General features: G+C 38.7%; 1 protein-coding gene across 5 annotated transcripts in view; it reads right to left on the bottom strand.

The window, feature by feature from the left end:
* Positions 1–439: 439 nt before the first annotated feature.
* SEPHS1 (selenophosphate synthetase 1) overlaps positions 440–26280 on the bottom strand; it is a 31620-nt gene continuing 5779 nt past the window's right edge. For all 5 annotated transcript variants that reach the window (XM_072147331.1, XM_072147327.1, XM_072147326.1 and 2 more), the window contains exons 2-9: positions 24829–25085; positions 15318–15421; positions 14302–14409; positions 13495–13649; positions 10508–10598; positions 10180–10279; positions 5367–5579; positions 440–1848 (exon numbers count right to left, since the gene is read on the bottom strand). In XM_072147331.1, the coding sequence (XP_072003432.1) occupies positions 1634–1848; positions 5367–5579; positions 10180–10279; positions 10508–10598; positions 13495–13649; positions 14302–14409; positions 15318–15421; positions 24829–25021 (1179 nt within the window). In that variant the 5' untranslated portion in view covers positions 25022–25085 and the 3' untranslated portion in view covers positions 440–1633. The remainder of the gene's footprint in view (positions 1849–5366; positions 5580–10179; positions 10280–10507; positions 10599–13494; positions 13650–14301; positions 14410–15317; positions 15422–24828; positions 25086–26280) is intronic.

Raw genomic sequence — 26280 nt, 5'->3', positions numbered from 1 at the left:
CAGTGACATACTACTTTTTTCTCTGATTCTTGATTTGTCCTTACGGATTAACTATTATCCCCCAACAATAAGTCCCATTAGAACCCTTTTTAGTCCAGGGACTAACATGGCGAGATTGGGCATTTCTCATTTTTGTTTTGAAATCTAATAAAACCAGTAAAACATGAAGCAATAGCGAACATTTCTATACAGCACGTGGCTAGAGGTCTCGTGAAATCAAATCAACTAAAATTCTGCATAGATTTTGCCATGTGTTTCCTTGGCCTTAGGTTATTTACAAAATACTGGCATTCTGTTGTATTTTTTCCCATCAAGAATAGTGTAGTGTGTAAAAACTTCATTGTAACATTGTAACAGATGCATCACACTTGCCACGTCTATAGTATCAGATTTCCCTCAATGCACCATTAACTGCAAGAAAAGAAAAAACAAATACAGGTTGTACAAGAGCAATAAAAAAAATTAAATATTTATTTGAATAACAAGTTTGGAGTTTAAGCTGCAATGTTGGCAATGTCGATTTTCTTTTTTATTAGATCACAAACTCATGCACCAAATTGGAAAAGGAAATGGCTACCAACTACTTAACAGCTGCTGATTCATAAAGAAAAATAGAAAGGCATGTAATCACTATACAAAATATAAAAATGTATGAAACACTATCAACCACAGAACAGAAAGGTTATTGATTATACTTAAAGTGTTTTGTACTTATGTGTGCCCACACTGAGAATTACTGAATAGAAGTGATTTATTTTTAGATCCGTCTGCATGTGGTCAGCAACCATGTTGTATTTTAAACACATCTAACCACGCTGCAGTATCATGTGCTACCAATAGGTAAGAATTTTGTTAATATTGTACATATGAGAGTTACAGAGAAAAAAAAATTCTTCTTAAACAGAAGTGCTTTAAGCAAATAGTGCACCCTTTAAACCCTTCAATGCTGCAGTAAAATGTGCGTCTAGCATAGAAATGGTATGGGAGCACTACATTAAGGAGGGTACAACGCTATAATAGCGCAAGCCTAAATAAGTCTAGTTTTTGTTCCTAATAAAAAAATAATAATAATCATGCACCCTCCTGCTAAGATCCACAGCCAATTTATTTATTGCCTCTCCAAAATAACTTCCAAAGCCATCCAACATTGTCAGACCAATAATGATAAATACACATATATAAATGAAGACACTAACTGCTTATTTGACACTACTAATGGCAATGTCTGTGCTGAGTGAACGCACCTTTAAAAAAAGAGCCTATGCGGCAAGAGATAAGTGTCTATAGATTCAAAATGAATCAACTGTATCGGATAACAATTCTTCAACTTAGAAGCTGCCTCAATATTAGGTGCATCTTCAGTTAATGTAACAGGAAGGAGGAGAAAAGAAAAAAAAGGATTAAAAAAAAAAAAAAAAAAGAATAAAGGAAGAAACAGAACAAAAGGCAATGGACTTTTTTACTTCTTAAATCCTGCCCATTCTCATAACTGACGCAAGGCCACGAAATGGGCAGACACAATGATATATATTTATATATATATATTTTTCTTTACAATTATTTAAATTGTATGATGGTAAAGAATAGGGTCTATTTAAAAACAAACAACAAAAAAAATCTAGGGAAGCCTAAATTAAGAGGTGGCGCCAGGCGTTGGGTTTACATTTTGAGTAGCAACTTGAGGGGCAACTTCTATGATTCGCGGCTTATCTATGATTCTGGCAGTGCGGTTGCCCTTTTCTACAATTCCGATGATCCACGCTTGATGACCTTCTCCATACTTTGGGGACTTGATCTCAGCACAAAACCTTGCAGCCTGTTCTCGCGGTAGACAGATTAGGAGACCTCCTGAAGAGACCAAAAATGGGGGATAAAAGCAGGCAAGATGGTTTACAATTTGTACATTTTTTAAAAGAACAAAGAAAAAATAAAAGTCGATTTTATAAATAAATTTAGCATTTTATCAGTGAAAATTGCAAAACTGTACATTTCAGGGATAAACAATGGGTCTAAAGGGTGACCTTTCTTTCAATCATAAAAAGAATTGTAATGAAATGCATCAAAAAATACTAAAATTATTGGAAACAGATTCTAGAATCTGGATGTCTTCTTACTGCAGTTCTCATGTGGTTGAGGTTTTAACACCAAACATGGATTTATTAAACAAATATTTCAGCTGTAAAGGACACAAGCAAACTGCATCTGAATTCTTCCGATGCAGTTTTAACCCCTTATCACCGACACTAGTTTTCAGCTCAATGACCAGACTTGATTTTTCAAATCTGCCCTGTCTCACGATAATTGGTTATAACTTCGGAACGCTTTAACATATCCGGGTGATTTTGAGAATGTTTTCTCGTGACACATTGTACTTCATGTTAGTTATAAAATTTAAGTGATAAGTTTTGCGTTTCGTTCTGAAAAAAAGTGAAAATTTGGCAAAAGTTTGTAAAAATTCTTCATTTTCCAAGTTTGAAATGTTCTGGTTTCCAGACAGGAAGTAAAACTACCCAAAAAGTTTGATAATTAACATTTACAGAATATCTGCTTTATGTTGGGATGATATTTTATGCTTCCGGTCATTTTTCTAGGATGTTATGAGGCGCAGAACTTTAGGTGCGATTTTTCTTATTTTCATGAAAATTGCCATAACTCACATTTTGAGGGACAACTCGGCTTTCAAGAGACTTTGAGAGGCCTAAATAATAGTAAAACCTCATAAATTACCCCACTATAGAAACTTCACCCCTCAACGTATGTAAAACAACTTCTATTAAGTCCATTAACCCTTTAAGTGTTTCACATGGGTTAAAAAATATGGACCTGCGATTTAGAAACTATGGAATTTTTTTGGAAATACATTCATTTAGGCCAAAACTGACATTTTCAGAATAAATTAAATGATGAAACGCACTGCAACGCTTGATGCCCAATTCCTCCCGAGTGTACTGATACCACATATATGGTGGTGACTGCTGTACGGGCGCACGGCCGAGCATAGAATGAATGTAGGCGCCGTCCACAGCAGATTTGTATTGTCACATTGTACGACCTATAAATTTTTATTTTTTTTGGTAATGCGATCATATGAGGGCTTATTTTTTATGGGATGAGATACAATGTATAAATAATTTATTTTGGGAGTCTAAAGCTTATTCATGAGATTTTATTAACTATTTCAAGGGGGACACAAACAAAATCATCAATTTTTATTTTGGATTGTGAGCATTTCCCCCCCCCCCGCTCACCGTAACGTAAAAATAATATTTTATCTTTATTCTCTGGTTCACTACGATTGCGGTGATACCTCATTTATATAGTTTTTCTTATTTTGCTCAATTTTCCTGAGCAAAACCAATATTGGAGAAAATCGCATTGTTTTTACTATTGACAACTTTTCAGGGCCATAACTTCTGTATTTTTCTGTTGTCAGATCTGGTTGAGGGCTTATTTTTTGCGAAAACAGTTGTTCTTTTCAGTCGTATCATATTAGGTACCGTAACTTTTTTTGATCACTTTTTAGAACATTTTTTGTGATGGTGTTTGATGAAAAATTGTATATTATGGGAAGTTTTTCGAGTTTTTTTTTTACGTAGTTCACCGAGCGGGTTCAATATTGATTTAGATTTATTGTACAGATTAATACGGACGCGGTGATACCAAATATGTACGTGTTTTGTGTTTTATATACTTTATTTGCATTTTATGTGTTACTGGGGAGATTATGGGACTTTTATTTTATTTATTTATTTAATTATATTATAAAAAGATTTAATTTTTTTTTTTTTTTACTTTTTTACATTTTCTACTTCTTGGCTTGAATAAGCGATCATCCGATCGCTTATTCAAGCCTTTACACTGCAATACACTTGTATTGCAGTGTATAGTGTAAGTAACTGAGCATGCTGCGCATGCTCAGTTACTTACAGCCGGGTCCTGCCAGGAAGGCAGGACCCGGTGAAAAAAGGAGCCGACAGCCCCGGGTCACTCGTCGGAACCCGGGGCAGCGGCAGGAGGGATCGGATCCCCCGGTAAGCACACCGGGGGGGTCCGATCCACGGGGGACACACTTGCACACAAGCATGACCGCGGCGTGCAAGGGGTTAAACACCCGGGATCGGAGTTTTTCCGATCCCGGGTGTTAGTGCCGGGTCTGGGCTGTGATATCACAGCCCGACACCGGCACCAGCGAGACCCGGTGTCCCGAAAACTTCTTCTGATGCGCCGCCGTAGAAAGGCGTCGCATCAGAAGAAGTACCCTTAATGACCGCCGTAAAAACCCGATAGGGCGGTCATTAAGGGGTTAAAGGCAACTGAACTATACAGTCGTTGAGTAAACCTTTAGGAGAGCTCAATGCATCACTTAGTGGAAGAGGCTTGAATTAGGTTAGATGAGGCCCTGCAGGAACAGGGGTCTCTTACATATTTATGGATTGAAGTAATGTTCACTGCTATTGTTTATAGAAAGAAAAAAAAAAGGGGGCCTGTCACCACTCTTGTAACACTTTGGGAATAACGACAACCAGCTTTCAAATTTCTACATATATTTCTAGGAGGAGAAACGGCACAATATTAGAAGGGGTTGTCTGACTGTCGCAGGGTAGGGAAGGCTTTTAGAAAATATAAAGCTGTACTCCCCTGCTTCAGCACTACAGGCGAGATGCCTGTAAACAAATGGGCACGTAAGTTCCACTACAACAACTTACGGACCCGGAAGTTGTCAGAGCGGAGCTTCCGTACACCTGTAAACAAGCATGGGCACGGATCAGGAGCGTCGGAGAGTACAACATAATTTTTTTTTTTTTTTTTTTAAAGACCACCACAGACAGTCTGCTACATTTTTATAATAGTCGAACAACCCCTTTAAGCTTAAAACAAAAATTTCCCAGAATCCTGGAACACAAATATTTACCTCCAGTCATCAAGCTATTTTAATCTGTTCACTGCTGCCAGAATATAAATGTAGGTGGGGAGCTGAATCATGCTCTCAAGATCTTACCACCACCACTAGGTGGTCAAGTTTACCCTATTCTCATTGTATGCAAAGTGTTGGTAGACAGCCTTGCTGGTAATATGTAAAGTACAAGTGAACAACGCACGATAATGTGCCCAAATGATGGGACATTATAAATAGATGGGGGGGGGGGGGGTTGTTACAGCAAAGTGGCAAGTAGAGACAGAGCAGCGAACAGATACATTTTAACAATTGTAATAACTTGCGGGTGGATTAGAAACAGCAGAAGAGCTGTTTTAGTTTAGCAAGCCATTTTATGGTGACAGTTTATCTTTGAGAAGATTCGGACATGTAGTGTATTTTACACTTTTATTTTGTGAATTATTTGCATTACCCAGGCTCTTGTACTTACCTGACGTTTCAGGGCAAGATCCATGCATAAGACCAAACATATTTCCACAGGCCTTGCTAACGGCTGCCATTTTGGCTAAGACAGGAAGGTTATGTATGACAAAGGAAACCTCATTCCGTTGCTGTTTTGCCAAGTTTTGTGCATGTCCTAAAATCCCAAAACCTGTTATATCAGTAGCAGCATGTGCATTAAACGTGTGCATGAGGCCAGCAGCTAGAAATAGAGGGAAAAGACACCAGTGTTAATTCAACCTTGATTCATGAAGCATCTATTTTATGAGCAATCACCTTCAGAGGTCAACCTAATAAAATAGAAAAGCTTGTATTCACTTGATTTTTGGTTCCAAGAAATACATTTTTTTCCAGATAACAGAACAAATCAAGGGCCACTGATATATAACCCAGTCTAAAAATCATCAGCAAAATCTGCTGGTGTTAAGAAAACCAGTCACCAGCCTTTACACCACTAAAATAAAAGCTCCCTCAGGTAGGGTATGATATATTTTGTCTTCCCTCCAACCTCAAAATTCACCAGTATACCTATTATAAGAAAAAAAATGCCTCCAAAGTCATGCAAATAAGCTTATTGAATCACACTGTGCGACTGGAGGAAGGATTATAAATTATAGACACCTGAGGACACAAATACCAGTAGAAAGAAGGAGAAGTTTGGATTATCATGGTAGCTTCCTTTTAGGGTCCTGGCCTGCCTGCGACTGCAAGAGGCCTTGAGTCCTGTCTGGCGAACCCTGCCCTAGGATGATGGCAATGGTGCCCATATAGAGGGCTCTGAGTGCCACCTCTGGCACCTGTACCATAGGTTTGCCACCAGTGCACTCCCAACTAGTTTAGCATAAGAGTGTTAAGGGCTGGATTTGGCCCATGGACTTTGTGTTTGACACTTGCTCTTTAAGGGAACCAGTCAGGACCTACTACCAGTACATTATCAAAACCTTACAGATCATAATGTTTTAACAGCCCAGCTGTTTTAAATTAGCTAAATGAAGGCAAAGTGGCGGAGCGCTTCTCTGCATACCCCCTTTGCTATGATTGGTATATCTGCCATTAGAAGTCACTAGACCCGCACTTCTGACACAAGGACACTCAAACCTCAGGATCTTTACTTTCCACATCCATTTGCATATCATTTTAAAAGGAAACCTGACATCAGGTTTTACCCCACTAAACTACTAGCACCCTCATGTGAAATCTCTTATGTGAAATCTCACACCAATAAAAAAAAAAAGACTCTTAAAACCTAATTTTCACATGGAAAGAGTCAAGTTTAGGGGCTGCAAGTGGGGTGTCAATTCAGAATCCAGTATATTTGGTTCTATAGTAACTAAAAACATGACATTTTTAATATGAAACAAAAAGCATCTTTCAGATGCCATGAAGCGTATGGTTCTGTGAGTTACAGGACTGGAAAGATAGGCAGTTACAAATGGGAGGAAACAGGATCTTTATCTGGTGCTTTTTTTTTAACTGCCTGCATCTCTGGTTCTCACAGAACAATAAGCTGGGTGATCTAAAAGAGTAGATTCTGATCTTTAATAGGACACAAAAGCATGGAGGGGGATGGTTCTTTAGTGGGGAAAAACCTGGTAACAGGCGCTCTTTAAATTAGTTTTGGGTGATGCCATGCTGGTCCATGAAAAGTGGAGTGCATGGGGGACAGTCAGGGAGGGCGCACACAGTGAATCGGAAGCTTCACGTCGTAAGGTTTGGTGGAAAGTTTATTTAATATCTCAGGTCACAATGCATTTCAGAGTTGTATAAACTCCTTTATCAAGTGAAATTAGACTGTAGCGTAGGAGATGAGGTCATGTCCCAAACGTCCATGAACATTAAAGGGAACCTGTCATCAGAAATTGACCTAATAAACCACTACCAGTAGGTTGTAAAGCAGCTGAACAACTTTCAGATCATGTCTCTTTCATGACCAAGTGTGGTGGCATCATCCAGTAAATCTACTTTGAAGTGAGATGCAAGCTGGATGTATAAAGTCAAGGTGGCAGAGATTTAAACACTGAAGTCAAGCTCTCTCTTCCTCAGAAAGCCCCAATCACTGTAATTGACAAGTCCAGCACAGGGAGGTCAATCACAGAGGAGGTAGTGTTCAGATCTCCCCACCTTGATGGGTTTTAATCTACTACTTAAAAGGTTTATTTCTGCTGACAGGATAAAAAGAGTCAATACTCATTCCTATGGTTTCATCGGACCAAGCCATTTCTTTATAGTAACAAAATTAAGACTTTTCCCAACACTGGAGTCTTCATTTTCCCATCTCACGATTTACCCATCTTGGAGCGGGTCGACTTTTCTACTCGGCATTTCTATTTTTGATGAGCTGAAAAAGTTTTTCATTACATTTCTTTGTTAGGTCTCATTTAGTGGGTATATGCAACTCAAAATCTACAGAATGTGATGGTGGTATACAAATAGATTTTATTATAAAGTTGTATTATTTAATAAAGTTATGCATTTAAACAAATGCATATTAACTGGTTATACAATCATTCAGTGTTTATTCTGGCCAGATATCTTATTTACCAAGTAAACACAAAAAACCTTTAGTAAGGTCACCTACAGTCATCATCCCAAGCAGAAAGCAACGATAAGATTAAGTATCTTTATTACCCCATGTAATGAAACTAGGGTAAATGTCACTATTGAAAATGATAGCAAAATTACGTAATATTTAAGCCATTATATAAAGCTGTATAAACAACATTCATATTATGGGATAGATCCACAATACCAAAATAACAAAAACGGAATACATAAAATACAAATCCATCAGACCCTCGTCACTTCGTCAGACTAATGGATCAGACGGCCGTGCATGACCATTAAATCACTATGGAGCTGACGGAAATTGCTGCGCTCGGCGATCTCCGTCAGATTAATGGAGCTGAACAGTCATGTGCGGCCGTCTGCTCTATTAGTCTGACAGAGCGATCCCTCGTTAGACCCCTTGTTTTTGCGATCTGTGGGGGTGTCAGCACTGAAACCCCCACTGATCAGCAAGTTAGGCCCTATGCTTTAGGCTGCATTCACACTACAGTATGGGGGACGTATATATGGCCGACGTATATGCGGCCGATATACGTCCCCCATACACTTCTATGGGCTCGCGGCGCAACACACGCGCGGCACCGTACCGCTCCATTGCCCGGGAAAAGATAGGACATGTCATATCTTTTCCTGTATTAAGGCGCCGCGGCCATACATCGCTATGGATAGGGGCGGGGGTGAACTGCGCTCACCTCCTCCTCTCCCCGCGCTGCCGTATGCACGGCGGGCTCACGGCAGTGTGCATGCAGCCTTACGTGTGTGAAATCCAACTTATTCTTAGTTTCATGGTCACTGCATATTGTTCTAAAACTTCCTCAATTCCATGATTTTATAATATAATTAAAGATCTCATAATATGTTTTTTCCGCTTAGCTTTCCTGCTCATCTGCGCCACTCTATTCTTCTGGCGGGTCAATTCTCTGTTGGGCAGGAAGGGGGTGTCTATATAAAAGGCCAGACATTAAACTCAGAGGGGGGGGGGATGCTGCATCTATGTATGGGTACATTTTAGTATTGATGAAGTTTTGAGCCTTTTTTTATTATATTGGTCTAAATATTCTGTGGGCGAATATAGCAGGGGATTAGGGGTAGGATTCTGGGATGGGGGGGGGCTCATTTTAATTTTTCGACAGCAAAATGGCTAGAATCGGCACCATGTATATGCCTCCACAAGAAAGAAAGAAAAAAAAAGTTTTATTACGATAACCAAGTACAAGATGGATTTCACATAAATACACAGCTGAATAAGGTACAAGTGGTGGTTTTATGTGCGTAGTACTGGTGAAAGGTTCTCTTTAAAGCAAATCTACCACCTATCCAGATTTCAAACTAAATACACTCACGTGTCAGCGGGACACTGGCTGTTATCTTCATAAGGCATGAAATTGTCATGTGGAAAGCGTTTTAAGACTATTTAAATTTGTCTTGACGTACACAGTAGCCCTTGGTTGCTCCATCTGCCCCCGATTACTTACGCCTCTTGCAGTAAATGCCTGCAAGAGGCGTGAATAAATATTGGCAGATGGAGCAAGCAGGGGATATTGTGACTTACACAGTAGCACCGAAGGATACACTCACATAATTTTAAAACTCTCTCTCCACATAAATGACAATTTAATGCCTTATGAAGATCACAGCTAGTGTCAGGAGGCAGACACTGACATGAGAGTGTGCTTAGCTTGCGGTCGGCTATATATGTGGTAGATTTCCTTTAATTGGGCCATCCATATTAATATATAATTAGTATATAATATAAAATTATATATGTTATGGTACTAGGTGGCCAATGACTCACTTTTAGTGCTTATATACCATGTATACTCGAGTATAAGCCACGTTTTTCAGCGCAAAAAATGTGCTGAAAAACCGTAACTGGACTTATACTGGAGTCAAGTAAATAAATAAAAAAGTACTCATTGTGTATTATATTGGGGGCAGGGGCTGATAAGCTATACACTACAGGGAGTTGGCAGGCTATATACAGTGGGGAAGGGGGGCCGTGACCAATGCATTTCCCACCCTCGGCTTATACTCGAGTCAATAGGTTTTTACAATTTTTTGTCTTAAAACTAGAGGTCTCGACTTATGCTCAAGTATATACGGTAAGCTTAACAAAAGCTTTCTTCTTTCTTTGATCTTCATCTAGTTAAGCAAGCCAAGTTTTTTGTTGTCATATGCATACAGATCACAAAGTATTAAACAGAAAGCAGCTGTCTAACAATACAAAAGCGAAGTACCCGTTCGGTTTAGCCGTGCCATGTTCATCATTGCCTCCTGATACGCCAGCTCCACATCTTCTTGAGTGACTACCAGTTTTATTTTATTCCATTTTTCTGGCTGGTGATTTGGCGTTGACACAGAAACAAAAAGAAAATGAATGTGAAAACAAGTATAATTTAAACATTTAAATATTACTTTGTGAGCTCAGTACACAACAGAGTATTGGTTGCAAATTATACAGAGGACATTACGAGCCACTGTAGGTTCTTTAGAGACTGTAAATTATGGTTTACAATATAATACCTGGAATCATTATTTTCGATCATGATGATATCATTTACTTACAATATCTAGCCATTGATGGACAGCTACTGCAACTTGGGTCCCCAAAGGCTTGGTCAATACAAGGACATCCCCAGGTACTGCATTGTCTGGCCTGTATAGATACAAGTACAAACAAGATATCACACATCAACATGTAACATGTCCCATTGTGATCAGCATACTTCACCAAAATACTATTAAAGGGTCCAGGACATTTTTTTCCCCTTCTTTTTATCACCTAACATTTTCCTCAGAAATGTCAGAATGGGAGGCTCTGACAAACTTCATCCCCACCAATCATCTGTTTGAGAGGGTTTTGGATTCACAGGCCCCTTAAGTCGCATCCATCAATCACAGGGCACGTTCATAGCGGAGTCTCATTCAAGTACGGTATATAGATGATACTTTGTACATGTTGGAGAGAGGCCTGGATGCATTTCTTAAGAAAAGTTATCACATGTTATGGGAATTTTGTTAATCTTACAGGTGGGACCTGATTGACCTGCATTTTTGAAATAGGCTTTTTACAAAGTCTTATATGAAATATGTTCTGAGTAAAACATGCATTCCATTTAACCCCTATAGTAAACTATAAAAGTGGAGCAATAAATTTCACCTAATAAGTATTTTGCATTTGTGAATAAGATTTATAGAGTTCCAAAACATGTGCATCGTAACCAGGAGGTGGGTAATTGTTCCTAATGTATTCAGACTTATTCACCCTCAGTCAGCGGTTGTATGCTCAACATATAAAATGCATTCAAAAGAACCAGGTAAAAGGCACTATGTTTCTCTACTCAAAGACAAGTGCTGGCAATATAAATTTTACAACACTATGTTATTAAATTGCTCTAGAATGGCTCACAATTTTCACTTTCAATACTGATTTCATGTTTTTTTCTTTACATATTGGTACGCAAAGGTGAACACAATTTTCCATAAACTGAAGCAAAAGAATTCACCAACTCCATTAAGAACAGTAATAAGGTGAAGAATGTGCTCTGCTGCCCTCTAATGGTAAGAAATTGGAGCACAGTTTGCAGTTTAAGATTTCTTTTAAAGGTTTTTGCCCATGAAAAAATTTTTAATCCCCTAATGAGGTTTACAAAATAAAGATAGTTTTAAACCCCTTACTTTACAATTTTACTCAGTTTTATTGCGGGTTTAGCTCCTATAACTGAGTGATGGTCAGTGTAAGATTCCAGAGTTTGGGTGGGCACTAGTAAGCAGACACTTCATGATCCCTCTAGTCCCGTGAGATGTTGTGTGCTGGCAATGTGTTTAGATTATCAGGGTCCATAGTTTATCTACACTTTTTTTGCTTCTCAACATTCTACTAGTATCGGACACTGCTGCATGCTGGCAGGAAGTGCTTGTGTCTAAGCTGGTCTTGTAAAGCAGAGGGAGGGGCAGAGAGCACTGCATTGTGCAGACAGAAGAAGCTATTCATGAGAAGAATCTGACCATAGTCAGAAGATTTATGGTCCTATACAGGGACAACCAAAATTGTTTACACCAGGACTGATAGAGACAGGTTGGAATTATATCTGTGAAATGTTGTATTTTTGTGAATAGTGAAGTAGAGAATGTGTTATTTTGTTGTCCTCAGTATACGCAAGAATCTTGTCTTTGTTGGAATACCCCATGTAAATGGATTTAAAAAAACAAAACAAAATTAGTGCAAAAACTGAGTGGGTACTTTACTTAATCAAGTGCAACGTTTCAGATCCTCAGGTCCGAGGTGTATGCCGTTGTGTAGGTGTAAGCTTAAGTGTCCAGAATCGCGTGAAACGCCAGAAGATAAGTAACAACAATATTATCCTGAATATTTTCCTGGACATTGCATATGCCTTCATGAAATCGACAGAGCTGGATTTTATGTTGTATAGGTGTTTGATAAAGAAAATACATAAAGAATGCTCGGATAAATACACTTTGTAGTGGTGTCGGTAGTTTGGTTTCCTCATAATCTAGTAATGTCTTTTAGACAAAAGGCCAATGGTGGGAGACAAATTTAGAAGAAACCCATAAAAATTATTTTAAAAAATACAAAAACGCAGGTGTTTTCCTGTGAAATGATCAAATATTGTTGAGTCTTGGACATTCTAGTTATCTAGCTTTAAGCCAAAGCATAGGTGTGCCAACTGCAGGTATGATACAATGCACTACAGAACATGTACCTGCCTTGCAGAAGTAAACAACTGATCGATATTCACTTTCAGTAAATAATTACTGTTTGTATAAGGAAGAGTTTATAGATCTCTGCTTGCTGTCATTCTATAGAAAGCTTCTATGCTTACTTCCAGTGCCTAGAAATCTGTCCATGTGATATAAAAACGAGCGCACATCACATGACCATGAACAGATTTCTATCCACTGGAAGTAAACCATGAAGCTCCATATATAAATGACAGTAAGCAGAGATCTAGAAAACTGAGGAATTGATACAGAAATATATATATATAAAATATATATATTGGAAATTGTATAACTTTTCACCACACAAACAATATCAAATATATGCTTAGAGTGGACAAAGCTTTAACTGGAACATGATAAAATAAAAATTAAGGCCTAAAAAACAATGCATATAGCATGTATATACACATGTCAAGACAATGGGGGTTATTAATCACAAGCCAGCACATGAATAATAGCCCTGCCGCTTCTTGATGTATCCGGCAGGGTCCTGTGCAGCGTTCATCTGTACACCAGGCCCTGCCTGCCACATGTGAAAAGCTGTGCAAACCCCCCCCCCCCCACTTCCCTCGTATGAAAGTGGCGGATTGAGGAAAATAATCGCTAGCACTTGTGATTGTTTCAGGGCCTGAACCATAACAACATCTCAATTCCCAACTCTAACTTTAACAGTGGATATCACCTAGAAACACAATTCTGATATGATATTAAAGGGGAGATTCTCCTGTTTAAGAGAACAGAACTGCAAAAAAAGACCAGGACATTCAGACACCAATGTCCCTCGGTAAAGAAGGAGTTAAGCAACTCACATGATGAACTCATTAGGCTGACATACAGTTGTGGCAACTCCTCCTAGAACAACCCAAGGATTCAATACTGTCTGGCCTCCCGTCACAGAAGTCCCAGCTTCTTCTGCTGCATCCTTGAAGCCCTGAATGATTAGAGGCATCACCTTGTCTCTTTCCTAAAGAAGAAAATAAATGCACATATATGAGGATTATTACAATAAAACAACTTCTGACATGACCCTGCAGGTATAATGGATGTCCAGTGTTAAAAGAAGCTTTATTCAGGCTTTATACTAAAACCAATAATGAAGTACACCTTAGCACTATTGAATAGAATTAAAGGTACTAAACGTTTAAGCTACATCGAATAGTAAAACAATAGTGCAGGTGATAAAACTTTGTAATTTACTTTAAAAGTAAACCTACCATCCGTAATCTAATTTTCTTAGTAGATCCAGAGGTAAACTTTAGAGGTCAGCCTCGTCCCTGAACATGTTTTATAATTTATTGGAAAGACGTCTAAAGGTTTAAAAATGTTATATTTATATGCAAATTACCTGCAGAGGCTCCCTGGTGTGTGGAGTAGCCTCTGTGTGCTCCCGTGGCCAAGGCTACTCCACGCCCCACATAGCCCAGCAGATCCACCTCCCACGGAGGTGCCTATGCCCATGCGAACGTGGAAGAACGGCGCAAGCTCCTGCTGGCTTTAGTGAGCCATGACGCAGGAAGGCTTTCAGTTTTACCTCTGTTACCCCGTGGCTGAAAAACTCTTCAAAGTACAAATACAAGGCACAAAAATGTAATTTATTGCACATATAAAATACATACCCGATCAGTCAATTTATTACTGACGCCGAGAAGCATCAACATGTTGTCACATTCAGTTACTCCCATAGCATACAGGTCACTCAATACATTTGCACAGGCTATCCGTCCCTTAAGAAAAAATAAACATTCAGTGTAAAGGAAAGAAATGCATACATTTTTATTTTAGAATATAAAAACACGAGTGTATAATCAATATATATTTATTCAGTAACAGCGTTTCTGAAGTCCATACACAAAGGCTGCATTCACACTTTACACAAAGATTGCGTTTCAAAACGCAATTCAGAGGGGAAATGGGCAGGGCTCAGGCCAGAAACCCATTTGTTCGGTAACAAACATTTTGCTAACAACGTTTTGCGCGTAAACAATGAAAACACCAAGTGCAACTTACAGATCACATCTGTTTGAATAGAAATGCATAGGTGATTGTGATGAGCAAACGCCCATGTACATTTTCCTTTCTAAACGCAATGCAAATGGAACGTGTGGATGCAGCCAAGTACAGAAGTAGGAAAAAGATTTGTTCTTTCAATACATTAAAGTAGAGTAGAGTTTAATCTGTAAAACTGTATCAGGTTCCTTTCTCTCTAAGCTGTCAGGAGTGTACTGGGACAGAAAGCGGATTTACACAAATGACCAAAATAAGGAAGAAAAATAAGCAAGCAAAAAAAAAAAAAGTGTTGAAAAAAAATAAACCTAAAAATGTAAAAATCACCCCAAAAAAAAAAAAAAAAAAATCAGGAAAAAAAAGAGGGATTGATTATATAAAAGATAACAAATGTATGTAGTTTGGGCATCTACACGATTGTACTTATCCAAAGAATAAAAGATAGGTGTCATCTTGACCTCACATTGAAAGCCGATTCCCACAGCATAGACCCGAATACTAGACAGTGGCACTAGACTGAAGATAACAAGCCCTTATATAGCTTAGTAAACAAAAACAAAAAACACAACTTGGTCTTCATGTGGTTAAAGTCAATGTCCATATAGATAACAAGTGGGTATGAACTTACCATCATATAAGGGTCATCTACAATAGGATAAATGTAGTCTGTAGTTTGAACCAGAGAAAGGCCACCATGTCTTAAAGGGATGACACATGTGTCCATACCTATACCTACAAAAAAAAAGAAAGAAAAAAACACATACTTTTATGAAGTATCCAAGTGATCTGTCATTAGACAAAATATAATTTTTATAGCAACTTCACCCTATGTGCTTTTTTGGAAGGGGAATTTAAGTTATTGTTCAACCCAACTGGGCGCTGTACTTTAGTTCCAGGCTGCAATGAAGTTTTAATCATAATCCCTGTTCCCTTGACAGGACAAAAATTTTGAAAATCCAATAGTCACGGACAAAAAAAAACCAAAAACTTTATCTGGAGTCATGATTATATAATGTACCAGTTTTGACTTGCATACAAATTCAACTTTTCAAATGCTCACATTTCAATCCCTTAGCGTTGTTAACACAATAAAAATCATTTCAACCCCTTATCTCTAAGGTGTCAGGAGTGTACTGGGAGAGAAAGCGGATTTACACAAATTACCAAAATAAGGAAGAAAAATAAAAGGGAAAAAAAGACAAAGAACAAAAAAAATAAAATAAGAGGGTTTGATTATATAAAAGATAACAAATTTATGTAGTTTGAGTATCTACGCGATTGTACTTATCCAAAGAATAAAGGATAGATGTCATCTTGACCTCACATTGAAAGCTGTGAACATACAGCCAATCTTAATATGGTGTAACTGTGTATTTTTGCCAATTCCACCACATTTGTAATTTATTTCAAGATTCCCACTGCATAGCACCGAACACTAAACAGTGGCATTAGTCTGCAGAAAACAAGCCCTTATATAGCTTAGTAAACAAAAAAACACAACTTGGACTTCATGTGGTTAAAGTCAAGGTCCATATAGATATCAAGTGGGTATGAACTTACCATCACAATAGGTCATCTACAACAGGATAAATGTAGTCTGAACCAGAGAAAGGACCATGAATTATAAAGACTCCTATGTAGCAGTTCCCTGATTTATACTTTGATAACAATTCTTACTGCTCATTTCTTTTCTATGGCAGTAACTTTTTAGAATTCACACCATTCCGTTTTTCAGATGCAGGTCTGGAGGATGATAGGTTGAGACAAATAATTGAAAGGTACTTATCCTCCTCCTACTTTTACTCCATTCCAGGTTTGGGCATCAAAAATGGCATCTGAAAAACTGAACATGTGGACGCACCCTCAAGGTGGGTTCACATGTGGCTTTTTGGATTTGTTAAAACGCGTGCATTTTTTTAAATGTTGCAATGCGTTTTGCTACTCTGGAAGCGCTTTCCTTCTTTGTTGCACGTGTAAACAGTGGTGAAAATGTTTACAGCAATAAAGAAAAACACTTCTAGAGTAGCAAAACGCATTGTACCATTTAAAAAAATGCACGTGTTCTGAGGCATCCAAAACGCCACGTGCGAACCCACCCTCAGGGTGAAGACACACATGGCGTTTTTGGGCCGTTTTTACTAAGTGCGTTTTCAGATCGTTAAAAACGCATGCGTTAAAAAACGCATCCGTTTTTTAAAAACGCATCTGTTTTTTGAAAACGCATGCGTTTTTGTCCGTTTTTCCGAAATTGCGCAATGAAAAACGGACAAACGCGTGAGTTTTCAAAAACGGATGCGTTTTTAAAAAACGGATGCGCTTTTTAACGCATGCGTTTTTAACGATCTGAAAACGGCCCAAAAACGCCATGTGTGTCTTCACCCTCAGGGTCCTGTCACATGTTGCTGTTAAAACTGCATCGCAATCAGTTTCAAGGTGGCTTTAGGTGCAGTTTTGTCAATTTCTCAGGTGAAAGACATGAACTGAATCTGTGAATTAGATTTTGAAGAGGAGACCTACCTCAAAACTGATTGGGATGCAGTTTATACTGCAACAGGTGACGGCACCCCTAGACCAAAACACTTGCATTCGGGAATGAGCACCAAGCCTTTTTAATAGTTAACCGGCAACGCATGTGTCGCTCGTTTCTGATCACTAGACTTTAGGTCTCAACAAACATGCAACCAGGAGAAGCTTCCCCTGCTGTTCTTTTATGGCTTTTCTAAACGTATGAATGCTGCCTCACTAAACACACTGGTTTTGCTTTGTTTTTTTTTTAAAAACAACAATAAAAAAAAAAAACTTTACCAAAAACATACTAGTAAGTTGTGAGCCCCATTGAAGACAGTGACCGATTTGGCAAGCTCTGTGCAGTGCTGCGAAATCTGTGTGCGCGCGCTATATAAATAAAAGCATTATTAACCCCTTAACGCCGCAACCCTTTTTGGTTTGTGCAATTTCATTTTTCACTCCCCATCTTCAAAAATCTATAACTTTTTTATTTTTCCAAGTACAGAGCTGTGTGATAGCTTATTTTCTGCGTAACAAATTACACTTTAAAATGGTGGTATTTAATATTCCATGCCGGGTACTGGGAAGCGGGGAAAAAAAAAATCCAAAATGCAGTTAAATTGAAGAAAAAAAAAAAAAATCAGGCCATGGGTCCTCTCCATGCACCCCCGTCCGGCATGTGACGTAACACTATGTCACATGTCGGTAAGTGGTTAAAGGGCATTTGGAGATACAGTGCATACAGTAGATAAAGCACCCCGCATAAAGGAAATTAAACTGAAAATACAATTAAACAGTATGCACAATATGTCTGGTAGCATAGATGTATCGTCTCAACGGTAAAGGAGGGAAGAAAAAAAAAAAAGGAAGTAGAAACGTTAGGCATGTTTATAATCATACATGAGTGCGCCGTACAAAAATGGGTTCAAATAAAATTTAGCACAACGCACCCAACCACACACATGCACCATATTCCTACCCCAGGACCGCCTCTAATAGTGGAACCAGGTAAAGGCAAGAAAAACTCATATCACAGTAAGGGTGAAGACACACATGGCGTTTTTGGGCCGTTTTTGGGCCGTTTTTACTAAGTGCGTTTTCAGATCGTAAAAAACGCATGTGTTTAAAAACGCATCCGTTTTTAGAAAACGCATGCGTTTTTGTCAGTTTTTCCGAAATTGCGCAATGAAAAACCGACAAAAACGCAAGCGTTTTCAAAAAACGCATGCGTTTTTAACGATCTGAAAACGCACTTAGTAAAAACGGCCCAAAAACGCCATGTGTGTCTTCACCCTGAGGGTGTCTAAGATGGAATGTGGGAAACCGCAGTAACGGGAGAGTCAAGCCATTTGTACCAGATGGCATGGAGCCTCCAAATCCTTCTTCCTATGAATAAATAACTCCTGTGTAGGAGAGGGTTATTGCCTTTATCTGCTGCTGTTGCCTTTTTAAACTCATTATGAGGGCCCGGTCACATGGTGCAATCTGGTTGCGTTTTCATTGCATTTTGAAATGCATTACAACAGCTAAGGAGAGGGGATTTGCCCAATTACATTACTGTTAATGTTTGCATTTACAAAAAGCTATGTAAACATGATGTTAACTCATAAAACACATATGCATCAAGAAATGCTGCATAGGTTTTACTTGTAGTATAAAAAAGGTCTTGCATTACCACAAAGAGAGCCAAACCCAAAGTACATATTTGTGATTTTTTGTCTGGCAAGAAAAATAGTTTATCCATTATACTGAAGGCTTCCTTAACCAAAGATGGGACAAATGTGGGAGACTGCTTCCCCAAAAGACTTATCACATGTGCTTCAATTGTTGTGATGATCACAACTACACGAGATGAGCAGTGCCCTCATTACAATGGTTTCATCCGATTGCGTGTAATCTAGGAATTCAAGCCATATACTATAAAAGTTCCGACCTTTCCTTTTATGATGTTGTGTTCATCTATTGCCTAATGGAAGACTGTCCTCTTTTTGGGTCATGCACCTGGGTGGCGAGCAGGTATATTTTTGTACATGGACCATGCTGCGTGACACAGCTTCAGAAAGACAATTGGTAGGTGGTACCAAGAGTTTCAAAACTGTGAACACTTTTAAGTTTACTGATCCTCAGAACTTCTTTTATTAGAACTCTTAATGGCGCGATTGCGGAAATATAGAAAGTTATAGTAAACTGATGGTAGATGTCCATTAGAGCTCTATGTACGCTTTTCTGAAGTTAAAATATTGATACTGTACTGAACAAAAAAGGGACAAGAGGGATGACAAAGCTTAGTATACATTTTGATGTTGTATTTTTATACAACAGGAATTGTCAACTTATTTTAACTACAACATTGGAAATATACACTTAGCTGGAGATATGCTGCAGTTTTCGGGGGTTTTATTCATGAAAGAACAGGTTCTCTAATCCACATCAGGCTGCTATAACCTCTTGGCATGAAGCCACACATATCCGGTTTCTTTTCAGGACTGCTTTACAGGTAATCTTTACTTTGTTTGCATCACTGTGCAAATACCTCAGTGAAAGGTCTGGCCCACATAATGCGCCTGCAAAGGCAGATGGTTCTCATTTCTGCTGACAAAGAAGGCAATCCGAAACAAAAGCGAAGCCTCCACCAGCAAAAAGATGAAGCTACTAAATCAAATCACAGCTTCTTTATTTTGTCAAATGAATTGCGTTCCTTTACTTGATGAAGCTTTCACACCCAGGGCAACTACTAGATCTTATCACTCTACCTCCACCGGCTTGTCTTCCACCTATATTGTACCATAATACCCCTCTCTTCACACATGATGTCAAAGATAACATGATTCATCAAGACCTCATTGCCTTCCATTTCTGTATGGTCCAGTTCTGTATCTCACACCTGTAGTCCAGTCTGTAGATTAGTCACCAGATACCCAGCAAGCTATGACACCATCATAGCCATAAAGGAACTATGTTTAGGCATCAGTGAACTTGGGCTCCCATGCCGCTTTCATCAATACACTGGTTGTCCTGCCCAAGATCAAATTAAACACATTAATGCTAAACACTGTAAATTGGCAAAATATCACAAGACCTTTAGTTTTGTAAATGCTGTGACACAGCTGGGACATCACAATTTGTCACTAAGATTCTTGAAGTGTGCCTAAAAAACCCTTTAGAAATGAGTAGTATAGTGTATCCTGCTGTGACGAATAACACAGCTTCTGGTTATTAAGCAACTTCATTTTCTAGAAGCACTCATCTTTTTAGTCCAAGTTTGCAGCGCACTTTTAGCTGGTGGCTTTGTTCCTGCGAGTCACTGCTCTTCGTCCCTCTACATTGAGTTCAAATATGAAAACCAAGACGCTATCCATCTAAATAGCAAGATGGAAGTATGGAATGGAGGGAGAAGAAGAACCAAAACTTATTGGTTAAGGGAGCACTTTTATTAGTTCTAAACTAATCACCCTCAAGAAAAATCCTTCAGGAATACAGCAGATAGTTGTAATGTATCGATTGGTCCAGATGAAGTTTACAAATCCCATTCTAGACATTTGAGGAATAACCTGAAGCATGATAAGAGTCATAGCTTACAGTTGTGCACAAAAATGTACATGACACTGCAGAATTCAGCTTTCTTCTTATGAATGTTTTCGCTTATTAGATCAGAATGACAACCAAAAACATCCAAATGACATTGATCAGAAGTTCCCATACAATTTTGGCCTGATAAGATGCACAAAATGGGTTTGAATGGTTACTAAAGGTTCATTGACACCCTCACCTGTGACCCGTTTGCAATCGGTGTGTGCCTAAAAGCTCAGTGAGTTTGTGTGATCCAGACAGACTCTAGCATCTTCCATCCAGCCACTGACATTTGGATTGTGATTGTAAAGCAGAAAAGGGATACAAAAACATATCCAAATAATTGATAATACCAGTCAGCAGGGGTCAAACCAAAAAACGGTCAGGTAGACCAACCAAAATTCCAGCCACAACTGGCAGGAAAATAGTTGGGATGCAAAGAAAAAAAAATAACATCAACTAAATACAGAACTAGTGGTGTGGCTGTTTCAAGATGAACAATAAAGAGGCACTTCAAGAAAAATGGGCTGCATGCTCGAGTTGCCAGAAGAAAGCCCTTACTGCGCGAATGCCACAATGTATCTCGGTTACAATACCCCAGCTTAGAGACAAGCCTCAAGGTAATTTGGAATGAAGAGACCATAACCATAAATGTTACATTAGGAGAGGCGTCAACAAGGCCTATGATGATAGGAATATGATTCCTACTGTAAAGCATAGAGGTGGATCGCTGACGATGCAGGAATGTGTGAGCTACCTAGGCACAGAAAACTTGGTAAAAGTTGAAGGAAAGATGAATGCAGCACATTATGAGCAAATACTGGAGGCAAATGTGCACTCATCAGCCAGGAAAGCTACACATAGGCCGTACTTGGACAATCGAACATAACAATGATCCAAAAACACAAGACCAAGTCAACTTGTCATCTGCTACAGCAGAACAAAGTGAAGGTTTTGGATTGGCCATCTCAGCCTCCAATCATTGAGCCACTCTGGGGAGATCTCAAGGGCACAGTTCATGCAATAAAGCCCAGAAATTTACAAGAACTGGAGGCATTTTGCCATAAAATGGGCAGCTTTACCATCTGAGAAAAGAACTTCATCCATAAAGGACTTCAAGCAGTCATTAATATTAGAGGGGGCAATAAAGAACTGGGGTAAGTGAAAGTTTGATCAGGGTCATTTGAATGTTTTTGGTTCTCATCAAGATTTAAAAAAAAAAAAAAAAAAAAAAAAAAAAAAAAGACACAGTAGTTTGACAATAAATGGCTTCACCCAACCACTAACCATGAGTGGAAAAAAAAGTTAGTTATTCTTAGGCCTATGGTTTTTAATATCTGAAGAATCAGATTCTGCTGCACTATACCAAAAGGACTATGTAATATAAATTACTAATTAGTAAGCATAAGAGTAATATACAGGAGGTCCCCGACTTAAGAACACCCGACTTACAGATGACCCCTAGTTACAACCAATTTACTGTACTTTAGCCTTAGGCTACAATAAGCAGCTGTAAAAGTTTATTTCAGTTTGATATTTCAGATATTTCAGTTTTTCTTTATTGAGACCCTTTGCTCAGTATTGTGTGCTATGAGATGCTGTGTGCTGACAATGTGCTTAGATTGTCAAAGTACAGGGTTTGTCTACACTTTTATTTAGCTTCTGAACATTCTACTACCATCTGACATATAGAAAGAGATCAGATATGATGAGATCCATAAGATGGATATACAACACAATGACACTCTCAGCTCTGCTACCTCACCCAATCATTTAAATACACAGTCAGCCTGCTATAAAGACCTTATCTGCCTATAGCTTGTAGACTAATTCTTTATACGCTGCTGGCAGGAAGTGCCTGCGTCTGGTCTTGTAATGCGGGGGAGTGCGGGGGGGCAGGAGGCAGAGAGCACTGAAGTGTGCTGACATGAGAAGCTATGCATGAGAAGAAACTGACTATAGTCAGAGGATTTACAGTCAGATCCTGGGGAAACCAAAATTGTGTAAAGGATCTGTGAAATCATGTATTTTTATTGTTAACAGTGAATTAAAGAATGTGTTATTTTGTAATTCTGAGTATATTTAAGAATCTTGTCTTTGTGGGAATACCCCTTTAACAAACAAAGAAAACTTTTTTGATCTTCCCAATTGACTGCAATGAAACAACGAGAAACATTTAAAGGAGTATGAATACTTTCCAGATCCACTGTATATGAGAACCTTTGACACCTAATAATCCACAGTATACAGAGGAAATGGTAAGTAATCCTTCACTACGATCCCAAAGATGTTATTATATCAAATAAGAATCATTGGTTAACATAAAACAAGATAAAAGATAAAACTGCAGTAAACCATGTAAAAGAAAATATTAAAATGTGATGCATATACTAAGGTTACAATAGTATACAATAGGTTTCTCCTTTGAAATTTGACTCAAGATCAAAAAAGGTGTACAGGAGATTTAAAGAAAGAAATGGTAGGGCAAAACAGAGCCAAAGTTCCTCCTTCCTGCATCAGACATATGATCCTTCGGTTCCTCTATTCCCATATACAACAGGAACCTTAGGTCACAGTGTAAATCATCATATGGGTCAGTCTGCATGACTTGTGGATGATTATTAGGAACTGAAGCCCTTCTCTGCAGATGAAGACCAGAGAAAAATAGGACTTAAGGTTGAGGCTCACTGCTTATAGGTAGTCTCCATTGCACAGACACGAAGTGAAAAAATAATGGTCAACTTTTTGATAAGCTTTTATAATTCAGAAATACTAGGGGATACAAGAAATTCTGTCTGAGGTTGGAGTTGGATGGCAACTTTGGTCACATCTCTTAGGCCTCTTTAACCCTTGCATTGCCGATCAGATTAGATCCTGACCAGAGAGCAATCAGGGTTTTTCATCAGAGTTCAATCAGTTTTCAGTCAGAGTTTGTTTGGCGTCTCAGTTTTTCACATGCGTTTTTTGGAGTCTTGATGTATTTTCAATGCATTTTTCACACGCAGTTAACGCACGTGACAAAGACTCAGGATTGTGGTCTATCTTTTGTATGGCAATTGATCAGTGAAAAAACACACTGCACTTGCACGTGTCTCAGAGTGCAATGCATCTCTATAGACTTGTATGGTGCGTTTTTCAAACGCGTGTCTTGCAAAAGTAGAGCATGCTGAGATTCAAACGCATTTTTAAAAAAATGCTTGTGTGTTCGTGAACAAAAATGCAAGTCTGGAAAAAACCCATTGATTACAATGGGTCAGCGTGCAATGCAAGTTCTGCACATCAAAAGCACGCGCAGAACATGCACATGAAAAATGCATGTGTGGGGGGAGCCTAATTCTTTTTAAGACTAGAAGTTACACTTAAAATATCCTTGAGGTAGTAATTTGATAATATTCACTTATAATACTAAGGAGTCACAGCAACTTGTCACACAACAAAAGGCTTATCAAAAGGCACTTTGTGGCCTCAGCTCAAAACAATTTTTGCAGACCAAAAAAAGAAAAAAATATCTTTTTACTTTATTCCCGTTTCCATCATGCCAAATCAAACCAGGCACTAAATCACAATCATATGGTGCTTCAGCGAGTGATAAGGAACAATCTATATGCTGCCTGTAGGAGACATCATAGCAGCTAGTCTCCACCTTCCATCACTTGGAGAGCGATGAATTAGAAATAAAGCCTTTAGAAGTGATACGAATCAAAGCAAGGTCAAGGTACTACTGCTAGCATGTAATAGTTTAATGTGGGCCTTCACTATACAAAGCTGATTTAGGTTTGCTGTCACTTACTGGTGATATGCATTTTGTTTACCAGACGAGGTCAGCAGCCTAGAAAATAAAATTGATAGCAACGGCAGCAACCCTTCCACATCCCTTATGTTGGCACCCAGCATAAATACCTCACATTTCTTCCAGATTCCCATAGAAAGAAGGAGATCTGCTTATACACCATTGTATCTAAATGCTTAGATTTCATGTGGAGAAACACTAGAAAACAGCCAAACTATATTAAAATGCTAAAAGTTAATAGAAATATTAACATAAATACATCACCACTTACCCAACCTTGGCATAACTGCCCCGAGAAATTGCTCATCTTCCTGGAAGTGATTCTCTTGCAATGACTCCAGCAGTTTTTGCAGGACATCTTGAGGGACTTTGCAACCGGTGCCTTTAAGCTCTGCGAAGCGAGTCAGCCGGAAGTTTTTGTCAAGCTCATAACTCTCTGGGTTAAAGGACTCCCGGACAGACATGGTTTTCAGACAAATCTCTGTTTCTGTTTAGTGAATAATTCTGTTGCGTCTTTTGTGGAGTAACCTGGGTAGATAAATTCAGAAAAAAAGTCTTATTCTATATTAAGTCACAAATTAATCACTCTTGGAACATTTCACTATAATGTCCAACTATAAGATCATTGACTCCACAATACTTGTGCCAAATCACTTCATAAAATGTGACATCCATTGGTCCAAATATGTTGTAGGGACCTAGACTGAGCCCTCCTTGTTGCTTTTCTAGGAGTAGAGCATGCTGTATCCCTGGGTCAGGCCCCTTAGCAAGTTTCATTTCAGAATATAACTTTGGTTTCCATAGGAAGACGCATTACAAAACATCCAAGTGACTGCATTTGGCTCTAAAAGGGAACCAAAGAGGTCAAGATACAGCAAACAAGCAGCCCTAGGCAAGTTTATTTGGATGCATGGCTAGGGTTGAGAACTAAATCCTTGTTCGGTGAAGGTCAGGCTATGGGTCAGAACTAGATCCTTTGCTGAGAGTGCGTACACACAAGTTCAATGCAAAAGCCCAGGGCCAGGGCTCAGCCCGATTGCAAACCCCACATGTGAACGCAACCTAAAAGACAAACTTGGTCAAACAACATGTAGACTATTATACTTTATCACACTGAAGCTTTTTACCTACCGATAGTCAAGGCAGCGGTTGCAATACACAATATAATGCTGTTGCTACATGACAGTAGCAAGAAATCCAAACCTGCTGGTTCTGGCCGTGTCTACACAGCATTGCATCTTATGAGGATTATCAAAGGATTTGTGTTTGCAGGTCACATTCACTTTGGACTTACATGTGACATACCTGCAATTTTCCCATTTTGATCTTTTTACACCCAATTCACAGCTGTAAAGCAGTTGCATGCACGTGAAGCAAAAAGTCCAAATAAGTCACAGGTTTAACGTTGTCATGTTTTCACCTGCAAATTTGTCACTTCTAACTGCAAAATAATTCACATGTGACTCATATGCATCAGGTTCAGGGTTTTGCCTTTTTTCAGACGCCAAATCAGTTTTGAAAGGCAATACAACAGTTGTGGAGGAAAAATTTGCGGAAGTACATAAACACAATGTTAACAGAATGTAATTAACCACTTTCTGACTAAACCTTAAAAGGCTTTACTGACCGCAGCATTTCAATCATTTTCATACTTCTTGGTTTACAGGACACCTGTCATCAGGTCTCTGTCACTATTTCTGTCACCTCTACCTGTTGGAGCAGC

Source organism: Engystomops pustulosus, chromosome 4 (assembly GCF_040894005.1).
Source record: "Engystomops pustulosus chromosome 4, aEngPut4.maternal, whole genome shotgun sequence".
NCBI lineage: Eukaryota > Metazoa > Chordata > Amphibia > Anura > Leptodactylidae > Engystomops > Engystomops pustulosus.
Note: the sequence above shows the minus strand (reverse complement) of the source record. Positions and strands in the feature narration are given on the sequence as shown.